This window comes from Mustela lutreola, chromosome 2, assembly GCF_030435805.1.
Source record: "Mustela lutreola isolate mMusLut2 chromosome 2, mMusLut2.pri, whole genome shotgun sequence".
Taxonomy (NCBI): domain Eukaryota; kingdom Metazoa; phylum Chordata; class Mammalia; order Carnivora; family Mustelidae; genus Mustela; species Mustela lutreola.
The window spans coordinates 103,443,047-103,460,236 of NC_081291.1; the positions used below are offsets into that span (position 1 = coordinate 103,443,047).

The 17,190-nt window shown below is 49.9% G+C and overlaps 1 protein-coding gene across 2 annotated transcripts in view; it reads right to left on the reverse strand.

The window, feature by feature from the left end:
• Positions 1 to 17,190, reverse strand: part of ADCY5 (adenylate cyclase 5) — a 146,875-nt gene that overhangs the window by 15,686 nt on the left and 113,999 nt on the right. For both annotated transcript variants that reach the window (XM_059162862.1, XM_059162861.1), the window contains 4 exons: positions 16,503 to 16,600; positions 13,498 to 13,585; positions 1,144 to 1,260; positions 610 to 774 (listed from right to left, as the gene is read on the reverse strand). In XM_059162862.1, the coding sequence (XP_059018845.1) occupies positions 610 to 774; positions 1,144 to 1,260; positions 13,498 to 13,585; positions 16,503 to 16,600 (468 nt within the window). The remainder of the gene's footprint in view (positions 1 to 609; positions 775 to 1,143; positions 1,261 to 13,497; positions 13,586 to 16,502; positions 16,601 to 17,190) is intronic.

A 17,190-nucleotide genomic window follows, 5' to 3' on the forward strand; every position in this document is an offset into this window, starting at 1 on the left:
CTAATAATTACTGAACCACAGACTCAGACTGGGTGACCTTGACAGAAGAAGGGGTTCCTTGGCTTCCCTCCTGGCTCTGGCCCACAGCAGAGGAGCTCAGGCCGTTTCTCCTGAGGCAGGCCTGCTGCCACAGCCGAGGATCCAGAAACAGCTCTGCCCTCAGGTTGAGACCAAGAATTCTACAGCCAGCAGATGATCTGGGTGAAAGCTCTGGCTCTATGTATCACGGATTAGCTGTGTGACCCTGGGCAACTTACTTACCCTCTCTGGGCCTCAGTTTCATCTGTATAAAAAAGATATTCATCATGTCTGTGTTATGGGGTTGCTGTGAGGACTGAATGAGTGATGCCGTGTCGGGGACTTGGCACAGTGCCTGGCACACTATGGAAACGACAGCCCTCCTGTTCTAGTACTGGGTTGAGAAGGTGGGCCTTGCTCCCTGGGGTCCAACACAGGTAGCGAGAGCCTAGGGAAGGGAGGTCTCTGGGAGGGCTTCGAGCTTGAGAGCCCTGCCTCCCTTGGAGCAGCAGAAGGCGGGGAGGGATGGGGTGGGAGGGTGTCTGACTGCCCCAAGAACCCCCCACCCCCCCACTCTCCCACCCCACGTACCTCAGGGAAGTTGCAGCTGGGCCACGGGCTGCGGCAGAAGCCCTGGTCGGCCCCCAGGCTGTAGTTGGAGGCCGACGCCACCACATGGCACGCGTTGACCTGGCCGGTGCTGATGTTGTGCTCGTCTGCCAGGCAGCCCAGCAGGTTCTCTGAGTTACACGTGAACTGGGGGCAGGGGAGGGGCGGGTGAGCCGCGGGAGTCCATGACATAGTAAGACTCACCTCCTACGGGGTGGCCCGTCCCCCCACGGACTCAGGGGCAGCCTGCCGCAGACCAGGGATGGGAGAGCAGCCTGGAAGAGGCCAAGGAGCGGACAAGGTCTGCCCGTCTGCCGGACTGGGGCTCGTCAACTTCCCTGGGGAACGCCTCTGGGTCCTTCTGGTTCTGCCAGCCTCGCAGGCAAGGGACCAAGAGCCTGTGTGAGAGGCTCCAGAGTCAGATCTGATTCTGGACCTGGGTGAAGCCCTAGTAAGAAATCTGGGGGCGGGAGAACAACAGAGTGGGGGAAGGTTCTGGGAGGTGGAGCCGCCTACCATGTTGACGAAAGCCGACAGGAACACGAGGGTGATGGTGAACACGCCGACCAGAGTGCTGTTCATCTTGGACCTCACGATCTTCCTGGAGAGGGTCTGCAGTGGGGTTGGGAAGAGCTGCCCCGGGGAAGAGAGCGAGAGAACAGGAGTCAGTGGGAGGCAGCAAACTGCCACAGAGGAGTTGGTGAAACCCACCGTCCTCCCCACCCCCACCCTCACCCCAGGGGGCTTCCTGATGGAAGGAAGGATGCCATCTTAACCCCAACAGCGTGCAGGAAAAAGCACGGGAATGCAGCATGTGAGCTGAGCTGGTCAGGATTACAGTCAAGGAGGGGCGGGAGGTGGCAGCTGGGGGGCCTTGAAGGGGCCCAGAACTTTCCCAGGGAGGGTCAGAAGGCTTGGTGGCAGGAGGAAGCATGGGTCTGAGGATTTGGAGAGGACCTGGGGTCTGGAGGAAGGGACGGGCTTGTGAGATGGGGGCAAAGTACGGTGTGAGCAGGAGGGCGGGGCCCTGGACAAGAGAGTTTAGTGAACCTTTTTTCCAGGACTCTCACTGATCTCCTGTTGCCTCACCTAACCCTTCCTACATTTCCTTCAACTAGACAAACTGCATGTCCAAAGCCCCTCAGTGGCTCTGGTAATAAAATGACCCACTCCGCCAGATCTGACATTGGTGGCTTTGTCCAACCATGCCCTCTTCATCTCCAAAGAAACCTAGATTTAAAAAGATGTTGGCAGACACAGAGAAACAAAGGGGTGGACTTGGGCTTCCCCTGCCCCTCCCACCTCAGTGCCTCCTGGTGAGGCTGGTCTGCTACATGAAGTCCAGGTGTCCTATGGAAACCCGGAAGGGCAGAGGAGGGTGGAAAAAGTACTGGACCAGGAGTCTGGAGGGTTCTAGACATGGATCTTTTTTTTTTTTTTTTTTAAAGATTTTATTTATTTATTTGACAGAGATCACAAGTAGGCAGAGAGGCAGGCAGAGAGAGAGGGAAGCAGGCTTCCTGCTGAGCAGAGAGCCCGATGTGGGACTCGATCCCAGGACCCTGAGATGACCTGAGCCGAAGGCAGCGGCTTAACCCACTGAGCCACCCAGGCACCCCTAGACATGGATCTTCCTGTGCGGCCCTTAGCAAGTCACATCCCTTCTCTGCAGGCTCCCCATCGGTAGGACTCTCAGAGCCCTGAGCATGTGTGCACATTCTGGCTGAGGAGGCCAGACTACAAGGCTCATCCCTCCTCTGATATGGACAGGACGGTCACACAGACAGCTAAACAGGCAAGAGGACACCCTGTAACCACGAGGTGACTGCTCATTCCTACTGTGCAAGAGACTGGCTTGTGTGCTACGGTGTTTGCTGCTGGCCAGTATGGGGACCTTGGTCTACTGCTCCCCAGCTGCAACCCCCCCTCATTATATGCAGAGCACCCACATGGGCCCATCACACCCGCCCCACAGGGCTTTGGGGAGCTGGCAGTTACATGCTGATGTGCCTGCTGCCTGCTGTGCTGGCAGTCACAGACTCCTTCATCTCTGACCCAGAAGTCTTGTGTCCCCTGCCAGAATCCATGACATAGTAAGGTTCACTTCCTAGCTTACCAGTAAGGTGAACCTGAATCTCAGACCCTTTACAGTTCTTGCCATTAAGTAAGTGCCCTGCTCACCCCTCAGTGTTGGGCTTCGAGCTGGGTATGAATGTTGGGAAGCAGTGTATCTTTTCCACCCAAATGTCCTTCCAGCCTTCCAACAAGGCCACCTCCTATTCAGCAGGAGAGAGAGGACCACAGGGAAGGACACACGCAGCAATGGTAGAGGTCTCACAGCCTCACGCTCCACTTTGGATTCCAACAGGGGCGCCCCCCCATCCATATTCACATATCATCAAGTCTGTGGCATTATTCTGAAAATACACTTCCTTTTGGAGTAAGAAAGAAGACACTCTGGTTAAAGCCACTTCTGTGGTAGAAGGAAAGCCATGTGTGATTTGGAGAGCATAAGCTTCAATGAACATCCTGCTTAATGACACAGAGAACAGAATATTCCACTCAAAGGAACAGAGTGAATCCAGAAACAATGCCTGACATTTCTGATCGGTTTATTTTGACAAGGTTGCCAACATGATGCGGGAAGAATAGCCTTTAAACAAATGTTGCGGAGGCACCTGGATATCCACAGGCAGAAGAATAGCGCTGGGCCGCTCCTTCTCACCACATATAAAAATTGCCTTGAAATGGATCAGAGACATAAATGCAAGGAATAAAACACAGGACTTGTGGAAGAAAATATGCAAGCCAATCCTTGGGACTTTGGGTTGAGCAATGGTTTCTTAGAGCACCAACAGCAAAGAAAGAAAGAACGAATGGAGGGAGGAAGGGAGGAGAGAAGGGAAAGGAAGGAAAAGAAAAAAGAAAGAAAAAATCGATTAGTTGGATGTCATCAACATTTAAAAATTTTTGTGCTTCAAATAACACCACAAGAAAGTGAAGAAAAGGCGAGGCTCTAGAAAAATTGGAACCTCTATGCATTTGCTGGTGGGCACAAAAAATGAGGCAGCTGATGTGGAAAACAGTATGACAGTTGCTCAACCAACGACACATTGAGTTCCTGTATGATCCCGCAATTCCACTTCCAGAAATATACCCAGAAGAATAGAAAGCAGAGGCTTGTACACCTATTTGCGGACTTGTGTTCACAACTCACAATGGCCAAAAGGCGGAAGACCTAAGTGTCCACCTATGGATGAATGGATAAACCGAATGGGGAATATACATGTAATGGAGTATCATTCAGCCTCAAGGAATGGAATGCTGGGCCCTGCTACAGTGTGGACGTCATCTTGAAGACAGCAGGTGGAGTGAAAGAAGTCACAAAAGGATAAGTAGTATAGGATTCCACTTTTTACAAAAAGATTTATGTGTGTATTTGAGAGGGAGAGATTGAGCGAGCACGAGTGGAAGGGGCAGAGGGAGAGGGAGAGAGAAAATCTCAAGCAGATTCTGCACTGAGCACAGATCCCAATGCGGGGCTGGATCCCTTGACCCTGAGATCACCACCTGAGCTGAAACCAAAAGTCGGATGCTTCCCTGATGGGACCACACAGGCGTCCCGCTGTAGGATTCCACTTGTATGAGATACCGAGAGTACTCTAAGTCATAGAACTGCAGTGGCATGGTGGCTGCCAGGGGTGAGGGCAGAATGGGGAGGTACGGTTTAATGCGTTTAAAGTTTTGGTCTGGGAAGTTGAAGTTCTGGAGATGGCTGCTGCTGACCTTTGCACAGCGATGTGAATGCATTTCACGCTGCTCAACTGTACATTTGGAAAAGGTTACCATGGAAAAATCTGTATTATGTGCGTTTTAAAAAGAAAGTGAAACCCAGAAAATGGGAGAGAATTGTTGCAAACCATATATCTAATGAGGGTCTTGTAACCAGAATACAAGGGTCTCCTCTTATCCATCTTATTCCAAGACCTCCCCACTAGATGCCTGAAATTGCAGACAGTCCTAAAATTATATATACTATGCTTTTTCCTCTACATACACACTTAGGATAAAGATTAATTTATAAATTAGGCACAGTAAGAGCTTAATAACAGTAACTACTGATAAAATGGGACAATTATAACAATGTAGTGTGATAAAAGTTATGTGACTGTGGTCTCTCTCTCTCAAAATATTTTGCCGGATTCACCCTTCTTCTGCTGGTAATGTGAGGTAAAGTGCCGCATGATGGGATGTGGTGAGGGGAATGACATCAGCACTGTGACATAGAGTTAGGTTCCCACTGGCCTTCTGACGACAGGTCTACTGCTTCCAGACCATAGCTGACCCCAGGAACTAAAACCACAGAAAGTGAAACCCTAGATAAGGTTTACTGTATACAAAGAGCTCTTATGACTTGACAATAAGACAAATAACCCAATTAAAAATGGAACAATGATTTGAATAGCTGATTCTCAAAAAAATCTATATAAATGGCCAAGAAGCACACAAAGGATGTTTGTCATTAATCATCAGGGAAATGCAATCCAAAAGAGGAGATATCACTTCACACTCCCTAGAAGGCTATACGCAAGAGTCAGGTGTTGGTACCAGCGTTGGTGAGGATGTAGAGAAGCTGGGTGGAATGCAAAACAGGGCAGCCGCTTTGGAAAATAGGTGGGCAGTGTCTCAAAATGATAAGCACAGTTACCAGATGACCCAACAACTCTACGCCTAGGTATTTACCCAAGAGAACTGAAAACCTAAGGGCCCGTAAGAGCTTGGATACAAAAGTTCATAGCAGTACTATTCATCATAGCCTGAAAGTGGAAACCACTCCAAGGTCCATCCCCTCAGGGATGAACAAAGTGGGACACAGCCACACAATGTGACATCATTTGGCCGTAAAACAGAGTGAAATGCTGTCACATGGTACAACATGGGTGAACCCTGAAAGTATTACGCTAAGGGAAAGAAACAAAAGGAGCCATATTGTATGATTTCAGGCAAATGCATACAGAAAGAGTTTGAGGCTGCCAGGGGCTGTGCGAAGCAGGGAAGGAAGAGGGACCGCTAAGACGTCTGGGGTTCCCTTGCATCGCTACATGAATGTACTAAAAACAATTACAACTTCATCTGCCTTTATCAAGGTGAATCTTCTGTATGTGAATTGTAGCTCAGTAAAGCACTTCTTAAAAACCCTGCACAAGCTCTGACTAGCTGTCGGACCCTGGGGAAGGCATCAAGGGCTCTGAGCACAAGTTCTCTTATCGATACCTGAGAGATATCTCTCTCCCAAGAGGGCTATAAGACTCAATGAAATGATCCATTTTAAAGTGCTTTGTAAGCTGCGAAATTCAACAGAAAATTTAGTTAATATTTGCATTTTTTTTTAAAAGAGCTCTGTTGCCAATAGGAATAAAAGTCCTTGTTTCCTAGTAAAGGAATTTTTTTTGTTGTTTCACAGCTGGGGAAAGTGTCCTGGCACTAGCCTGAAGTACGACAGATGGTTCCCCGTTTGTGTCTGCTTCAAATGTTGCCATTCCATCGTACTCTTCTTAACCCATGTTACTTAAATTGTTTCAGTTCTGATCATCCTACCCATCAATCGAAGGGTACAAGTAGATGCTAGCCGAAGGTGGCTGGAGGGACAGGCTAGGCGCATGGGCTTCCTGGGGATGGTGGGACCAGGAGCCCACAGGAGCCACCTAGGGGTCATGAGAAGAACTTCAGGCTATTTTTTACATTGAATCCAGAATGTAGTTCTAACATCTAATGAACGGTTGATGGGTGGTGGGGGGCTGGGGGGTGTTTATATATATATATTAAAATTAATTTTTATTAGCTTCAGAGGTAGAATTTAGTGATTCATCAGCTTCATGTAACATCTGGTGTCCTTCCATCAAGTGCCCTCCTTAATACCCATCACCGAATTATCCCTTCCCCCCCACCCCCCTCCCCTCCAGCAACCTTCAATTTGTTTCCTAGAGTTCGGCATCTCTTATGCTTTGCCTCCCTCTCTATTTTCATCTTGTTCTTCCTTCCCTTCCCCTATGTTCATCTCTTTTGTTTAAATGCCACAAATCAGTGAAATATGGTATTTGTCTTTTCTCTGACATATTTCACTTAGCATAATAACCTCTAGTTTCACCTACACCATTGCAAATGGCAAGATTTCATTCTTTTTGATGGCCAAGTAATATTCCATTGTATGTATATACCACATCTTCCTTATCCATTCATTAGTCGATGGGCATCTGGGCTCTTTCCATAGCTTGGTTCTTGTGGACATTGCTGTGATAAACACTGGGATACAGGTTCCCCTTTGAATCACTACGTTCATATTTTTTGGATAAATACCTAGCAGTACAATTGCTGGGTCATGCAGTAGTTCGCTTTTAACTTCATGCATTGAGTTGTTACAAGCCAAATTCTCATCACCCTTTTTTAAAAATTTATTTATTTTTATTTTTTTTAAAGATTTTATTTATTTATTTGACAGAGAGAGATCACAGTAGGAGAGAGGAAGGGAAGAGATCACAGAGAGAGGAAGGGAAGCAGGCCCCCCGCTGAGCAGAGAGCCCGATGCGGGACTCAATCCCAGGACCCTGAGATCATGACCTGAGCCGAAGGCAGCGGCTTAACCCACTGAGCCACCCAGGCGCCCGAAAAAATTTATTTATTTTTAAAGATTTTATTTATTTGTCAGAGAAAGACAGCACAAGCAGGGAGAGTGGCAAGCAGAGAGAGAAGCAGGCTCTTTGCTGAGCAGGGAGCCTGACATGGAGCTCAATCTCAGCACCCTAGGTCATGACTGGAGCCAAAGGCAGGTACTTAACTGACCGAGCAACCCAGGCACCCTTCTTGTCACCCTTTAAAAAGAACTGCTCTTAACTTTAATACCTCAGGCAGGAACCCAGGAATTGGTGTCTTGAAATCTCCAGAAGATTTGACATCCTGCTCTGGTAATGGTTTATAGAGTATCTCATCTCCTGTGATCAGAGAATTCATTCGTATGTTTGCCCTAAATCCTGTCTTTACTAATCCCAGTGTGGATGGTGAAAGTCTTCACCCAGGGCACGTCTTCTCACAGGGACGCACCACGGCTGCACAAAGACCCTGGAGACCATTTCTTTACAGCAGGATAATTGTGCCCATGCAAACCAATTGTTCAATGCCTGCTCACTCGCAATTACAGCTCAGAAAAAGGATTGATTTTTTAAAAATTCCAAACTAGTACTTTCCTTGTCTGATTAGTTCAAATCAATTCAACATAAAAAACAGGAGTGAGGACATAATTAATAAATCATGACTGGGTGAAGGGCAGTTTTGATCCTGGCCTTTCATAAAGCCTCCAGGCAAATCAATGGCAAGCCTGGGGCCCTGGTTCCCTGTCTGTGATGTGGGGTCAGGGTAGTATAGTGGAAAAAATGATGAAATCTGATGGGAGAGGGGATGCCTGGGTGGCTCAGTCAGTTAAGCATCTGCCTTTGGCTCAGGTCATGATCTCAGGGTCTCAGGTGTGTCGTCCTCTGTGCTCAGCAGGGAGTGTGCTTGTCCCTCACTCTCTGGCCCCGGCCCCACTTGTGCTGTCTCTCTAATAAATGAAATCTTTTTTTAAAAATCTGATGGAAAAAATCTTAAGAAAACTGTCTTTCTGACAAGAAACCAATTTTAAAAAGCAGTAGCTTCTACTTCACAAAATTTTATTTAAAATATATGGAAACTTCAGAGGCCAACCAAGGCAGGCAGAAGCTGACCAAGCTCCATACCACTGTTCTCCCAGGGATTAAACGGACACATTAACAGTATCTTTAAGAAGGACTATGGGCTCGGGAGTCACGAACCACTGGGGTTTAAACCCCAGCTCTACCACTTCCTAGCCTCAAGGCTTCGGGAAGACTGCCTCACCTCAGAGCCTCCTCGTCCTCATCTGCAGGACAGATGTAATAAAAGCCACCTTAGAGGCTTAGGAAACACAGCTCAAAGGGGCAGAGCTGGGATCCAGACCCTATACTGCCGGACTCAGAAGCTGTGGGAGGAACCTGAGACATGCCTCCTGAAGTGAAGAGTTCTCTATCCCCAAAGGAACACAAGTCTCACAATGACAACCTCCCCTTAACAGAGTGGGACCCTGAGCATGCTGGTGGGAGGCGAGTGGGGGCATTCTCCAGTCCTCCCAGGATAGAAGATACCTAAGAGGTAATAGTACTGCTGAGTAGTCAGACCCTATTTCAGAAACCGGGGACAGCGGTCAGGCTGCAGGGGTTGAAAGGAGAGCCGGCACAGCGAGGGACCTGGTGAGGACAGTCAGGCTGCAGGGAGGGAGAAGAGGTTTCTGGAGACTGCACAGAGCCTAGATGCAGCTCTGCTCACAGTTCCCAGGAGCTCAGACAGCTGGGCCCCAGAAGTCCATGGGGGGCAAGCTAAAAGAGAGCCAGCAGCCTGGAGGAGGAGGAGATTTAAATACACACATGTATGTACCCATGTGTACACACACACACACTGCAAGAACTATGGCACTGAGTCTTCCTTCTGTGCCTATCTACTCCCAGCCCCAAAATGCAGGAGAGGAGTCTGGCTTTTCTATTAAGGAAGTGCTAAAGAGCCACAGTGAAGACAGGGAGTCCAGGCCAGAATGTGGGGAAAGGAGGGAGCCACCCCTTTCTACCTATCTGAGCGGTGGTGGCAAAAATGCTGGCACTCTCAGAAGTAGGTCTAGGGGTGCCTGGGTGGCTCGGTCAGTTAAGCATGTGCCTTTTGGCTCAGGTCATAATCCCAGGGTTCTGGGACCAAGTCCTGTGTGGGACTCCCTGCTCAGCAGACAGTCTGCTTCTCCCTCTCTCTCTGCTCATGCTCTCTCTCAAAATAAATAAATAACATCTTCAAAACAAAATGAAAACAAAAACAAAACCAACATAGGCCTGGGCTGCTTCACTGGATGATGGGGCAGAAGCCACAGGGAGGTTAATGGAACAGTTAGTGGTGCCCAAAGAAGGAAAAGGCTATACTCAGGAGACATGAGTGAGCTCACCATCCCTGGAGGTAACCAAGAAGAGGCTAACCCATCCTTGCATGCTTGTCATAATGGGATTCCAACCTCAGGTGGGTGTCTGGGATGCTTCACTACTCCAGCCATTTCCAATTTGAGATTCCTAGCCTGCGGGCCCCGTGTGATGACAAGGAGGGATTTAGCATGGCTTTTTCTAGGATGAGCAGCTCTGGTGCCCAGATCAGCATGGATGCCGAGGGAAGGGAGGAGTGACATGTCGGATGTCCAGACTGACCCCAGAAGAAAAGAAGTGCTTGAGGGAGAAACCTTAGGGCAAAGCAGCCCGGAGACAGCAGGGTCCTGAAGGGCAGGCAGCTAATGGGGCAACAAGACCAGGAGACCAAGGCCCCAGGTTAGCCCCACATCTAGGTGTGAGTGTGATCTGGGCCTCGCTTGTCAGGAGATCAAACAAGCTCAGGACGAAAAGGCCATCAGAGCCCTGGGTGGTGAACGTCAGACCCCTTCACCCAGGAAGGTCCCAGGCAGCGCTCCCCGACACACAGCTAAGACAACAAAGTAGGCTGGTTTCAACTAATTCAGCCCACACTTTCTTCAGAGTTCTCTCATCAAAAAGGGTAAACTAGGGACATTTGAGCAAGTAAGCCCCTGCTGTGCTAGGGACATGGGAGATCAAAGGGAACAGAGAAAGCCACCGTGGCTGACAGAGCCGCCCGGTATAGATCTGCTGAGCCCAGGCCGCGGGTAATTTAGGAACTGTCGTATCTCATCACGAAGCCACCACCCGTGACTCCTGAAAAACCGTGGAACGAAGATGAGAGATGTCTGGGGTCTAGCAAAGGGCAAATGTTTTCAAAGGGAAAACAGAAGGACATGGAAAATTCCAGTCTAGTCAGTGTCGGGGCCATACCTGAGAATGTGGGATAAAATCAACTCTCAGTCGGGGCTCCACCACGGGCCACACACCATGGGGACACAGAGGCCAAAGGAGAATTACCCTTCACATCTTAGTGTGCCAACAGTTCGTCCACAGCACGAAGGAGGAAAGGATAACGAAATGGGAGAGGAATTCATACTGCAAACAACTTCTCAGGTTGGGGTCTACTTCCCAGAAAGTGGAGAAATGCTGAGATGATGCATCAGAGATGGGGCGGGGCGAGGGTGGAGGGGAAAGGACCCAGCAGGACCTGAAGGCGGGGGTTCAAGTCTACTTGACTCTTGGCCCAAATCAGTGGGGGCAAGACTTGATAAGTCAGGGAGCACTTCTTTCCTAAATAAATTGTTTAGAGGATCTATACTGTAGGATGGAAGCAGCAGCCTCCCCGGGTTGAGGAGGGGCTGTGTGTGGAGGGGCGAGGGATGAAGTGGGGCCAGGAGGAAGGCACTTCCTTCCTCAGCCTCCCCTGAGGGGGCCCTGGCCTCCTCAGAGCTGTCAGAAAAATCAGTGGGCTGGACAAAGGAACTGAGAATAAACTTATTGAATGTGACACCGATTACAAAATAGATTCAATGAGACACAAGGAGGCAGGAATGATTTTCATAAATAATCGTGAAGAGTAGCAAAAAGAATTCACCGGACCAAAGTATGAACTCAAAATGGCCAGGGCAAGTGGGAGATGAGCCTTCCTCCCCGTCTCCTCCCCTATGCCCAGATATACGTGTGGGTCAGGAAACCCAAACCAAGTGAAATCAGGGTAGCTCAGGCTTACCAAAGCAGCTAACAGGAAAGAGGGAAATCTAGGTTCTAGTTTTAAAATCAGAGACCACATACAGCTTTGATTCTGACTGGAATAAGCTAATTAGGTACCTCAAACAGACAAGGACTTTGTCTCAGATTATAACTTAAAAAGAAAATAGATTCTTCTGGACATTCAAAACAGAATGTTTAAAAGGTCCTTTTTAGCTGTGGTGTACTGTTTTTGTTTTTGTCCGGTTGTGGTGACTTACTGTGGTAAAACATATATTTCATCAGGTTAGCATTTTCACCATTTTTAAGCATACGATTTAGTGGCATTAACTCTCTGCACACAGTCGAGCAACTGTCACAGTTCCATTCCGGGAATGCTCTAGTTCCAGACCCTTCCATCACTCCATACAGAAAGTCTGCATGCATGAAGCCGTAGCTCCCCATCCCTGCTCCTTCAACCCCAGGACCATCTAGTCTATTTCCTGTCTCTGTGAGTTTGCCTATTCCAGAGATTCCATAAGTGGAATCCTATAGTCTATGTCCTTTCAGGTCTGGCCTCTTCCACTCAGCATGTTTTCAAGGTGCGTCCATGTTGTAGGGTGTGTCAGAGCTTCACAACCTTCCGTGGGTAGATAACATTCCCTCACAGAAATGCCATTTTTGTTTATTCACCTGTCCATGGATAGTTGCGTCGTTTCTACCTTTTGGCAGTTGCGAATGTACCACATGCTTCTACAGCCACGAGATGGAGAAAGTGGAACTGGCTCCTGGGACAAAGCGGGTGGGGGGTGGGGGTGTGGGGGAGGGAGGCATGAGAACAGCAAGACCAAAAGGCAAGGTGTGACTGAACAGAGAGCCTTGAGGAAGGAGCGGGTGAAAGGCTGGAAATCAGGATTAAATCCTACACTGCTCCAGATGATTCCCGGGGGGCCTTCCAGTTCTGATCATTGGTCCATCAAGACCTTGACCATTAGATAATTAAACAATTATAATTATAATGAAATACCCTGCCTGGAGGGTGGAGAGAGAAAGGGGAATTTGGAGGCAATCAAGGTCTAATCCCTCCAGAAGAAGAACTCGGTGGCCACGGCGGTGTAGGTAGAGAATGATGGCGGAGACGGCCCCCCACTTTTCCTGGGGCTTGGCTCCAAGTGAGCATCAAAGAGGAGCAGAGAAATGATTTCCACAGAAGCTGGAAGGGCTTGTACCTGCCTAGGGACAGAGCGCTTTCTGGGACTAGGCTGGCCTGTGAGGGAAGTCTTTTTTTTTTTTTTTTTTTTTTAAGATTTTATTTCTTTATTTGACACAGAGAGAGAGAGAGAGAGATCACAAGTAGGCAGAGAGGCAGGCAGAGAGAGGGGGAAGCAGGCTCACCGCTGAGCAGAGAGCCTGATGCGGGGCTCAATCCCAGGACCCCGAGATCATGACCTGAGCTGAAGGCAGCGGCTTAACCCACTGAGCCACCCAGGCGCCCCTGTGAGGGAAGTCTTCAATCACTAGGGAAGGAAATGAGGGAAAGGCTTGGTGGACAGGGCAAAGGGGAACATGAATGGCTTCCACCACAGACCAGAATAGCTTGTGACCAGGTCCGAAGGAAGGATATAGCCTTGGGACGGGGGTGAGGGGGGTCACAGCATGCCTAAGAGAAAGAGGAAATATGGGAGAAAAACAGAACAGGGTCTCATGCCCACGTTCTTGACTGTGTGGCTCTGTCAGAAACACTGAACCACTCTGGGCCACTCTCTGTGATGACTGGCTCAAAAGCCATCATCCCTATGGTCCCCTCCAAGGCCAATTCCAGGCACATGGGGGGCACTGAAGAGGGTGTTGCGAGAGGTCTCTTCCATACTCACTCTTCCAGCAAATATTTACTGACCACTGCTTTGTGCTAGACGCCTTTGTCCTGACACCAAGCAGACGGACAGGAGGGACAGTGGCACGACCTTCTTATCGCCAAGGTTGACAAAGGCAAATGAGAATAACTACCACCACGGTCACCACGAATAACGCACTCCCTGTGGTCTAGGTCACTGCCGATGCCAAGCCAGAGGGGTGCCCCAGCATCATGTACCCCGATGCCAAATGCAACTCCTGGGCTCCTGGGAGGAGCTCCTATCAGCGGGCCGGGAAGGGAGGGGAGAAGGCGACAGAGGGCTCAAGTGCCAGCCAGACTCACCTTCACGCAGGAGTAGATCACGGACACAAATACCACCAACGTCAGCAGCAGGAAACAGGTCAGGTAGAAACTCAACATGAACACGGAGCTGGAAGAAGAGAGGAGGTGGGGAATTCTGGGGGCTCTGAAAGCCTCTGGAAGGCGGGAGAGATGGCTCCATCTCCCTGAACCCACTGCCCAGTCTCTTCCGGCCCCTGACTCACTGAGAAAGGGGCTTACACAGCCCTGTGCACTGACTCAGGACCCCCTCCACGATCACCTGGCTCCCGTTCTTGTCATCTCCCTGCATGGCACAGAAGCCCGAAGGGGGCTGAATGGAGAAGCGAGTGTCACCTGCTCCATATTTTGCCTAAATCTTAGCCATCCAGAGACTCACTTCATTGGGCTGGGAAGGACCCATTTTAAAAGTCACCTGGTTATTCCCCCCAGGCAGTTACTGAGGGCTAGGTAAGTAACCATGAAGGCTGAAAACGGGATAGACGACCGTCACTTTTTAACACACATTTGTCAGCAGCCTAAGCAGACACTCTGAGAAACAGCAGTGATGTTTCCTTTTGGGGGACAGAGTGCCTAAACCCTGTATCCTGCCAGGCCCCATGACAAGTCCTACTCAGCTTGCCGGTTCAACATGGAAATGCAAGGACCCTCCTACCCCATCCGTGCAGAGGCGGATCACAGGTGACCTTATTGTTCACCATGGGCCAGAATCCTCAGACAGGAGAGCTGCCAGTGCCTTTCCATCTGGCCCTCCTGGGGCAGGGGCTGGCTAAGGTACACCCCGTCATATCAGGAGGCCACAGAAATCCCTTTTCCCTTGCGGGGAGCAAGAGTGGCCCGGAGGTGCCAGGCACTATTAGCAGGTTAAAGGCAAACGGAGGGCTTGACAAGGCAGGCGAATACCTCTAGAGAGGCATTCAAAGGGCATCTTTGTTCCAGGCTCCCCCAGAAGCCAGCACTTAGATGCCTTAAACAAATAGAATGAGGGTAGAGAACGCTCTTCAGAGGGAAAGAAAGATCTTTAAAGTAGCTTTTAATGCTTCTGTAGAGAGAGGACTGCTGGAGCAAAACTTCCATCAATGCCTTGGCAGCTCGGAGCTGTAGCCAGCAGGGAAGGAAGCCACGGCAGGTAGAGCAGGGACCAAGGGAAACCCAGCCCATGAGCCACACTGCAGAAACAAAACAGCGAGTGGCATAGAGGCAGGGTTACAGGGACCTGGGCTAACTGGACTATCGGGAGCAGCAATGGGACAGAAAGACTGGGTCGCTTCTTTATACCTGTAGCTCCATTTCCATATAGAAAAAAATGGGGTCCTGTGTCAATAAGGACCCACAGTCACACCAGCTCTGCAGCCGCTCAGCGTGGGCGGCAATGGGCATGAGCGGCACCCACCAGAGTGGAGCTGGGTGCTGGTGTCTGTGGGGTCCGGACAGAGTCCCAGCAGACACACATGTAAGGGCTATCCCTGCAACAGTGTCTCATCACAAATAAAAGACGTATGGAGGCCTTGTGTACCTCCTGATAACATGCACTAAGGAGGACATAGCGCTTCTGTGGGATCCTCACCCAAACTGCATAACCTCAACCGAATTGTGAAAACACATCAGACAAACCCACATGGAGACAGTCTACAAATTAATCAACCATCTCCCATTAGAAGCTCCAAGGCCACAAAAAATAAGCAAAGGCTGAGGAAGCGTCACAGATTAGATGCAACTGTGGAGAACGAAGAGCTAAACGCAGTGTGGGATCCTACCCAGCTGCTGGGACACAAAAAGGTCACTAGGGGCAACAGCAATGGAATTAGATTATAGTCAGTCAGATAATAGCGTCATTCCGGGTTCATCTCTCGCCATTGACCCTGGGCTGCTGTCACGGAAGTGTCCGTGTTAGGGAAAACTAGATGAAGGATGTCTGGAGACTCTGTCTCTATAGCGCTTCTGTAAGTCTACAATTATTTCAAAATGAAAAGTAGAAGGTGCTGGGGTGAGGGGACTCTCCTAGATTCGGCTGGACTTAGGAGACATAACTAAACACAACCAGTGGATCTCGAGTAGATCCCAGCTATGAGGAACTCAGGGCAGGAGCTGTTTGGAGATGACTTTGGATATGTGAACATGAACTTGGTGTTACATGATTGCAGAACTGGGGTTAATTTTGTTTGGTGTGTGGGGCATTGTGGTGAAGAAGGAAAATGCCCTGAAAATAGGTGTATGGTAAGGGCTTTTAGGGGGAAAATGTCCTTTCATCTAAAATTTAAATAATCAGAAAAAAACCAGATGAAACAATGGTAAAACATCATCAATAATTATATCCAGGGGGTAGGTGCTGAGGATATTAATTACCTTGCTTTTCTGTATGTTTGCAATGTTGCATAATAAAATGTCACAAACATGTAGCTACGTGCATACATGCACATACCAGTGTACACACACACACGCAGAGATAACACAAGCAATTCTCTTCCTTGTCTCCATGTGACTCTGTGACTGCATTTCCGAGAGCCCACTGCCCACAACAGGGTGGTCCCCTCAGGGGCCACAGGCCTCCCTCAGGGACACAGCCAGTCCTTGGAAGTGTTCTGGCTTATCTGTGAGAAAAGCCATCAGAACCAGAAATCCATTCTTTGAAATACCCAGAGGAGCAGAAAACCTTTATCTTTTGAAGATGTGTTAACGTTGTTGCAAAAACCAAAGGTCACACAGAAGCAAACCTGGCGAATACTTTGGGTGATTTAAGGGCGACCGTGGTGTGGGTGACAACGGGGTGAGATGATAAAGGATAAAGTGTCAAAAAGGAGTCTCTCATGCAGCAAGGCAGGCCCGGAGGGCTTCCCACCCTGTCACCGGGGAGTCAGACTCCCGGCTTCCCAGTCCCTCCAAAGACACAAGCAGAAGGCTCTCCTTGTCTGAACAAGCCCACCCCCCGACCCCCTGACCCCCTCCCTGCTCTCCTCCATGACCCTTGTTTCCACCCTCAGAGCCCTACAGCCAGGGACAGTACTCACTGGGGCATGATGGTGATTTGGACAAAGCAGATGAAGAGGAAGACAAGCGAGGCACAGGCCACGTAGGCACCGAATCGGTCATCCACCTGCTTGGAGTACTGAGAGGAGGGCGCAGGGTGAGGGGGGCCCGGTCTGCTCCAGCCCCGCCCAGCCCAGACACGCGGGCAGCCTACTCCCAACACCTGGGAGAAAACTGCCCTAGCCCTTGTGCTGAAGAAACTCGTCCCAAGCAACGTTTAACGCAATGCCTGTGGGGACAGCAGCTGGACTGTGTCAAACCGGACACTTTCTGCGGGTCGGGTCACCGTGAGAGTCCTTCATAATGATCCTGGCTCCAATCACGGAGCACCAGCTACTGGCTAGGACACGCGCCCGTCTGTGGTGTCCTCGGCACACCCTCGCAAGAGCCCCAGGAACAGGACCTGTGTAGCTGCCACTTCGCAGAGAAGCCAACAGGAGGCCTGCTGCAAATCACAGAGCTCATCTCCCAGGGGCCAATTCCTCCTGCGACAGCAGCCAGCTGCACCCACTGAGGCTGTGCTGGCACAACGGCACCAGAGAGGGCGCTCGCGGCTCGGGTCCCGTTCCCCAGGGCCAGCAGCATGTGCTCACAGGTCGGCCTCACAGGGCCAAGGTTGGGTCTGGCTCTGTCACGACTTCACTGGTTGCCTACAGCAAGTCGCCCAAC